Source organism: Garra rufa, chromosome 4 (assembly GCF_049309525.1).
Source record: "Garra rufa chromosome 4, GarRuf1.0, whole genome shotgun sequence".
Taxonomy (NCBI): Eukaryota; Metazoa; Chordata; class Actinopteri; order Cypriniformes; family Cyprinidae; genus Garra; species Garra rufa.
The window spans coordinates 45,294,581-45,303,036 of record NC_133364.1 but is presented as its reverse complement, the minus strand read 5'-3'; the positions used below and the strand labels follow the sequence as shown (position 1 = coordinate 45,303,036).

The window sequence follows — 8,456 nt, the reverse complement described above, 5'->3', positions numbered from 1 at the left end:
ACATATTTGATGGGTTTTTGAGAATTGTACATCCTAAAAGTGAGGTGCCCATGCCACAGAAGCATCCCCTCATCAATGCAAATTGATGCATTGTTGCAATGTTTTGCTTGGACTTGAACACCTGACAACTCAACAATGTTTTGTTTATTAATGTATTTACTGATTCAGGAATGTCATAGGAAATTCAGAATGTCAGAACTGGCTAGAAACCTTGTTATTTAACACAGATATTGCTGATAGATTTTAGATAATTGAATACATTGATGAAAAACTAGTAGTTGCTAAGTTTGATCAATTTTACCTTCCCATATCAAGATTTTGGAAAATGCAGCAGTAAACCAAACAAAGTCATGACTGAAATGCATGGATGTCTGTTGTTGCTTTAGTAGTCGTCAGGTCCACTGCTGCTCTGAGCTCTGGATCAGCTGCTGTCCGTGGTGCTGAAGCTCCACAGCTTCACAAATCAAGGATTAAGTCAGGGCTCGTATTCTATTCACAAAACATCTAAAGGCTTAAAGTAGCTAAAAACTTGCCGATTTAGGAGAAAATCTTAAAAATAATGGCCATGTCAATCCTAAATTTAGGACTCTTATATGTTTGCTCTAAGAGTATTTTACAAAGCATTTTAGCGTTAAACCTAGCTCCTAAATCTGAGAAACGTTAGGAGTAGTGAAGAGGACTGCTAAGTCACTAAGACCAAATAGCAAACTAGGCCTAACCTCTCTGATGAAAAAAAAAACAAACAATCATCACAGAAATTCTAATAGTTAGCCGATGCTTACAACCGGTTGTCAATGAGGGTGAATCGGCATCGGAGTAGACATGTAAATAAATCACTGTTTTACGCCATTTACGAGGCACAAAGTAGCTCAACACCTCATTGGTAGACTTCCAAGGGCCCTGACATTTAAAACGAGACATTGAGAACGCAGAAAAAGCACCGGTAGTTTATTTACAAGAAGATTTATACAGACAGTAACTGCATTTATATTGAATACATTCTTTAATGTATAATTAACAAGCAAATGATTGAAGGCCAGCTGCTGAATATTGTTTATTGTAGCAAATGAATTAGAAAGGAAACAAATATCTACTGTTACATACAGGCTACTGGAGGCACAACTAAGCGTGAACTGTGGAGATAAATAAAAATAAAAACTTGTATAATATTTCCATGCCTCTCCTGATAAAGTCCATTAATGTAAACAGATATTACAACATTAAATTGAGATCAACTAAACAAAAAGCTAAAATACACTTAAAATCAATTCGAACAAGTCATTTTATTCAGTTGATGTCAATTCATTTATAATCTTCCAGTTGCTTTGCTTTTCCCAGCAAGGTGAAAGTTTGTCTAATATTTTGAATCAGAGAATTGAGTAATTGTCTCTACATAGTCAAAATTTGAGGGAATCTACTGTAATCACTCAATATTTGAAACTACAGTAAAGCAGATGGTCAGGTATGGCCTCAGAACTACAAAAACCTAAAAAAATAAAAAAATAATAAAAATAAAAAGCCTCATGTAATAGCATAAAACTGAAGGTTGCATGAAGGTGATCAGATGCAGCCCGCATTCAGCTCCGGTGTGAACAGCCTTGATTTCACACAGCTTTTTTCTCGTTACACTATCGTTCTTTCAAAATAAAAATGATAGATGATTGTAGAAATCACTCTTTCTAAACCTCTTCTTGCATTGAAGAAAACGGCAGTTTCTTCCCAGAATGAGTTTGCAAATGACGTTTCATGTTGCTTTGACATGTGAAACTCTTCTCACACTGAAGACACTTGTATGGTTTCTCTCCAGTGTGAACTGTCATGTGAGTCTTAAGGTTTACTTTATGCTTGAAACTCTTTCCACACTGAGAGCAGGTGAAAGGTTTCTCTCCAGTGTGAATGCTCATGTGAATCTTAAGACTTGCTTTATATGTGAAACTCTTTCCACACTGAGGGCAGGTAAAAGGTTTCTCTCCAGTGTGAATTTTCATGTGGGCATCAAGTGTACCTTTCAGTGTAAAACTCTTTCCGCACTGAGGACATATGAATGGCTTCTTTTCGGTGTGAATTTTCATGTGAGTCTTAAGTACTCCTTTTTGTGAGAAACTCTTCCCACACTGTTTGCAGGAGTAAGGTTTCTCTCCGGTGTGAATTCTCATGTGGATAATAAGGTATTGTTTCCGTGTAAAACTATTCCCACACAGTTTACAGATGAAAGGCTTCTCTCCAGTGTGAGTTCTCATGTGGACAGTAAGGTAATGTTTATGCGTAAAGCTCTTTCCACACTGTTGGCAGCTGTAAGGTCTCTCTCCAGTGTGAATTCTCATGTCAGAAATAAGGTTTGTACTTTGTGTTTTTTTATTTATTTCTGGTGAGGAAGTATTTTTATTCTGTGAGCAACTAATTGATTTTTCTTCAGTTTTGAAATCATGTTTCTCATTTTGATCGTTCTCTTCTGTTTCATTGAGTTCTTGACTCTCCTCTTTTAGTGCCATCAGGTCTGAGGTGAAATAAGAAAAATGTAAGTTAACAGCAGTTTAATGGCACAAAGCAACAGACATCAAAACATTTAGACTAGTGCTGCAATCAATTAAAAACTATTTGGCAATAAACAATTTCACATTAAATCTCCAAATTAAAAAATGTAAATGGAATGTAAAACAACAAAGATTGTACATTTAAAATATGGGGCTTATTGGCATCTTCCCACCAAGTAGCCTCTTGTTACTGAAGACCAGTCTCATCGATACAAATACTGCTACTGATCTGTCTCTATTAAATGCATTTCCTTCCAATTTTACCGATTAATTTTAGCTATAATTAAAAACAATTAATTGTAACATAATATATTGTTGTGCTTTTATCATAACTACCATATAGTTATAAAAAACCTTAGCTCCTTTAAAAAAACACACGATCTGTCATATTTATCTTCACGCTAGAAAATTTAAAAGCAGCTTTTAAGTAAATCTTCTAATTAAACCCACAGAAGTTACAATGAGTTATTTTCGGTTTCTATTTTATTGTTTGGCTAAAGAGTTGGAGAGTAACAAAGTACATGTAACATATTTTCATATTTAAAATACAAAATGAATAACTATTATGGAACATGTTAAATGTTTCTGATGCAGAACAGTTATTTCATGCATTCATCTAGACTGGACTATTGTAACGCACTACTAGGTGGCTCTCCTGCATCTTCAATTAACAAGCTGGTGTTTCTGAAATATGATTATTTATTGCTTGTTGTAATGAACATTCAGTGCTATTTACATTTTATATCACACTTTTGATGATAGCAGAAAAAAATCAATTACAGTTAAAAAAAAAAGTCAAGTTATAAACTGAAGTGTCATTGTTTGCTTCAAGCAAAATAAAGTGTTTTATCAGATACCGCTTTCATTGTTTTCTAATCAAAAGTAGATACTGTGTTAAATGTTACACAATTTTTATTTATTTTTTTCCTGTAGAGCTGGACATTTTAATATGGATCAAATGAGTGAGTACAGCTTTGAGAATAAAAACCAACCTGTTTGTTCCTCAGTATCTTCATGTTTGACTCTGAATGTTTCTTCAATCTTCATGTCTTCACTCTCCTCTTTAATAAATGCCATCTTTATAATATTGTGTCACGTGGATCTCTGTTGATTCTCCAGGAGTTTTTCTGTTTGAACACTTTGTCCTGTTTAAGATGAGAATAATTAATAGAAAGAAAAATCAATGCAAACTAAATCTCCATCTGCTTGTCAATCAGCTCCTAGTTCAGTAGTCAGTGCACTAGTAAGACATTCAGAGAGTTAATAGACATTTATAAAATATATACAAATTACACAAAGGTTCATATTTTGATTACAATTTTAAGCTATTTTGATTCATATTTGGTATTTAATTTTTTGTTCATATCTAATATATTACACTACTATGAAATCATTCTCGGTTGTGATTGACTCGTTTGTGTTTGTTGTTGTCGTTTGTAGTCCGCGTGCCGCTGAATCGAATCACTGAATCATTTCACAAATTATTTGATTCAAATGATTCGGATTCTCAGTTTCTCTCATCTCTTCTTATCATCACACGATTGATTCATGATATAGAGAGCGAAATGAGACGCACTTCTCTGTTACTAAAGGCTAACGCCAAGTATCTAAATCACTAAATAAAACATTGCAACGTTACCAATATTGCATTTATTTTACATAGCTTGAAAAAAAAGCTTTAATTGATGTAACAGTTTGCATTATATAAAAACACAAAACTACAAACCTTTTTAGATGAATTACAACAGATGAGGAGCACTGCGCGTCTGAAACACGTCACATCACGAGAGCAAAATAAAAGTCCCATTGGTGCACTTCTCTCTAGAATCACAAACACATCATAGAAATGTTGTATATAGAATAGAATTTCGTACCCATATGATGATGCTTTCCCAAAGTTATTAACAAAATAAATCTAGGAATACTTTTGTCTATTTTATTTTTTTTTTCATTTAATGTACATTTAAAACACTATACTTTCCGTTTTTAAACATTTACATTAAATTCACATAAAACTAGTTAATGCTGCTGTAACTGTTACAAAGAGGGTGTGATGGCAAATTTGATCTATCACTCTTTTGGAGATTGTAATCAATCTCTTGCTTTTTTGTTTGTTTTTGTATTTATTTCTCTTTTGGAAAGTCATTGAAACACTGTCAGGGATTTTATCTTTATTTTGCTATTGAGGCAAATGAGGACAAAAAAAAAAAACATATTTGTGGCAGTTTCCATTTACCACTAAAGAAGTTTACACAACTATAACTATTTAATTTTTGGAGAACCCCATAAATGTAAAAAAGGATCTATATACAATGTCACATTATAAAAAAAGTTCATGTAAATTTCTGCATACATTTTGAATAAAGAAAGACAGACAACAGAGACGCATGTGTGAAAAGCGAAGTGGTATTCATCAAATTTATTTTCATATAAAAACAGCTGAAATTACATCATGTTTATAAGCAACACAGTGAGTGTGATAACTCGATATCAGCCTTTTATCTCGTTTGAGATGCGTCCAGCGTCACTGACACAATGAGCCTCATCCACACAGTCCACACCACATTCACTCAGACGCTCTATCCTGGGTTTATGCATTCATTTGATCTTCAGGGAAACTGTGTTGATGAATCAAATTAGATTCTAGATATTGCTGTGTATTTCTCTGTATGTCTGCACTGCAGTAGTATTTATGTTAGCTTTGTCTGTACTTTATTCTGCACTGGAAACTGTTGCTAAAACAAATTCCTTACTTGGCAATGAAGCTCTTTCTGATCTTTGAAAAAAAAAAAGATTCGACCTATAATAGTTTGAGCTGCATGATAAATGAGTGTTAATGATTTGTTATGGCCTTATTTTTAGTTTTGTATATTGAAGATCTATTTTCTTTTCTAAGCTGACACTTACTATTACTATTTAAGATAATAGGTGAAATATGTTTTTGTCAAAATTCATTGATTGGATATGAAAGTGTAGGGTTTGCTAAAAAGAAATCTCAGTCATTTTCTACTGTTTCAAATTATTATTAGTTGCTAATTTCTGAATGATCAGCAAAAGATTGCCTTACACTGGCATTTTGAATGAATGCTGACATCTCTGTTTTTCAGATTGTCTCTGTTTCTGTGTTTTTTTTTTGGTTCGGTTTTTGTAGTTAGAAAAGCACTCTTTTAATTGTAAGTATCAGTTTGATCAGTCCCAGACTGTTTTTTTTAACTGGTCCTGCTTCCTGATCAGATTCATCTAACATGCATCTTCTTGATCACTCAGTTCATTTGGATACTTCTCATCTTCTATCAACAGTTCCTTTTCTGATGTGTCAAGCTGTAAAGTCTTGTTGAATAATTAATAGATGTTTAGAAATATCCACAATAAAGGTAAAATCTTTTAAAATCTAGTTTATTAAACAAATTGATGACTTTTAAAAAAGTACTTAAATAAAACGCAATATGTCTTCAGTACAACAAACTTTAGGTATGGAGTGGGTTAACAACTAAGCTCCTCTGTGTTCACATCAGTGAGGATCTCACATGGTCCGCTCACACAGATTCAGTGCTGAAGAAGACACACCAACGCCTCTTCTTGAGACGGCTGAGGAAGTTAAGATTGAGCTCCAGCATCCTCAGATCATTCTACACCTGCACTGTGGAGAGCATCCTGACTGTTTGGAAACAGCACCGCTGTCAACCGCAAAGCTCTGCAAAGGGTTGTGCGAACTGCCCGCCACATTGTTGGAGGTGATCTTCCCTCCCTTCAGGACATCTACATCAGGCGGTATATAAGGAAAGCCAGGAGGATCATCAGTGACTCCAGCCACCCGTCCCACAGACTGCTCTCTCTGCTGCCCTCAGGGAGACGCCTCCGCAGCATCCGATCCCGCACTAGCCGACTGAGGGATAGCTTTACGCCCACGGCTACCAGGCTAATGAACAATCAGAACTAATACACCTAGCAGCATACTCCCATCATGCACTGCACCTAATCACTGGACTCTATGCACACATCGCACTTAATACAATAATATATCTGTTACACTGTAAACCATCCAATACACATCCTGGTCTTTTGTACTGTCGACAATTTTCCTAAGTGGAATCTGAGTGTGTTACACACAGGTGAGTGGGCCATTCAAACCACCTGTGGCATCACACTCTTCTCTATTTGTACATTCATAAAATACGAATAATAAGTGTTTATAACTTCACTGAAATCTTTGCACTATAGTGCTACCCTCTACAATCTCTCTTCTGCCCAATTTCATGTAAAAAATACCTCTTTTGCACATTTCTTGACAAAACAGCTCAACTTGCACTTGTATTGTTAACTGTAAATATGTCTAATCGTACACTGTATTGTGGCCGGGCGGAGAACAGCAACAACAACACAAGAGTTGAGTGAGCCCCGGAGGGTGCGTTTATTGACAGGAGTGCAGGAAAAATGAACAATACGGTGAGTGAAGTGGTGAGGAGGTCTTCCTTGAGGTGCAGGGTGGCTTCTTCTGAGTGCTGGTGTCTCCTGGTGACGGTGGCCGGTGCAGGGGGTTGGTGCAAGGACGTGCTTTAACCCCAAACGTGCAACCCGGAAGTGGGGGACCAAGCGGTCACGGCGACTCTGCAGGAGAAAGGATACAGCGGTCAGGTAAGTCTCACAGTGCATGTGGAGATGTATCTCACTCTCTGGTTGTGGCAGACTGCTTATAAAGCTGGCTGAGCCGTGACCGATTGGCCCGTGGTGAGTGGATCCAGCTGGTCCTCGTGTGTTGCCAGGGCGACGCTGATTGCTCCTCGGGACGCCCGTCACACTCCCCCCCCCAAGCGACGTCCTGGTGGTAAAAAGATAGAGGGGAGATAGGGGGTGGGTGGGGAGTGACCCCTGACAGACCTGTGTACGCTGCCCAGGACCGAGAGAGCCCGTCGGCGTTGTTGTTGCTGGAACCGGCCCGGTGGCGCACATCGAAGTGGAAGTCCTGGAGCGACAGGAACCACCTTGTGACCCGGGCGTTTGTATCCTTGGCCCGGGCCATCCACTGCAGCGGGGCATGGTCTGTGAAAAGAGTGAATTTGCGGCCTAGCAGATAATACCTGAGCTCCAGGACCGCCCACTTGATGGCGAGCGCTTCTTTCTCCACGGCAGCGTAGTTTCTCTCGGCCCGGGTCAGCTTCCGGCTGATATAGACTATCGGATGCTCCTCTCCCTCCTGGACTTGGGAGAGCACGGCCCCCAATCCCGTGTCTGAAGCATCCGTTTGGAGCAGGAAGGGGCAGTTGAAGTCCGGAGCGCGCAGGACTGGCTCCGTAGTTAAGGCCTGTTTGATCCGTTGGAAGGCGCGCTCCGCTTCCGGGGTCCATCGCACCAGCTCAGGCTGCCCCTTCCTGGTCAGGTCTGTCAGAGGGGCGGCTATAGAGGAGAAGCTGGGGATGAAGCACCGGTAGTAGCCAGCCAACCCCAGGAAGGCCCGTACCTGGGTCTTGTTGCGTGGCGTTGGTGCCTCCAGGATCGCCTTTACCTTGTCCTCTTGGGGCTTTACAAGGCCTCTCCCGACACGGTAACCCAGGTACCGGGCTTCTTCTAAGGCAAGGTGGCATTTGCGGGGGTTGGCTGTTAGTCCAGCCCGACGGAGCTCGGACAGCACCCTCCGGAGTCGATCCAGGTGGTCTTCCCAGGCCTCCGAGTGGATGACCACGTCGTCCAGGTAGGCCGCAGCGTAGCTCTGGTGGGGCCGGAGGATCACATCCATGAGGCGCTGAAACGTCGCTGGAGCGCCATGTAGACCGAAGGGAAGGGTCCGGTACTGCCAGTGCCCCGACGGAGTGGAGAAGGCGGTTTTGGGCCTGGCATCCGCGGAGAGGGGGACCTGCCAGTACCCCTTGGTCAGGTCCAGGGTGGTGATGTGCCGGGCCCTTCCCAGGCGCTCCAGGAGTTCAT

The 8,456-nt window shown here is 39.6% G+C and overlaps 1 protein-coding gene across 1 annotated transcript in view; it reads right to left on the bottom strand.

The window, feature by feature from the left end:
• Window positions 1-1,679: 1,679 nt before the first annotated feature.
• The window catches only part of LOC141332968 (uncharacterized), a 385,799-nt gene continuing 379,022 nt past the window's right edge, over window positions 1,680-8,456 (bottom strand). Inside the window, exon 5 of the mRNA XM_073837926.1 lies at window positions 1,680-2,319. Within this exon, the coding sequence (XP_073694027.1) occupies window positions 1,680-2,319 (640 nt within the window). The remainder of the gene's footprint in view (window positions 2,320-8,456) is intronic.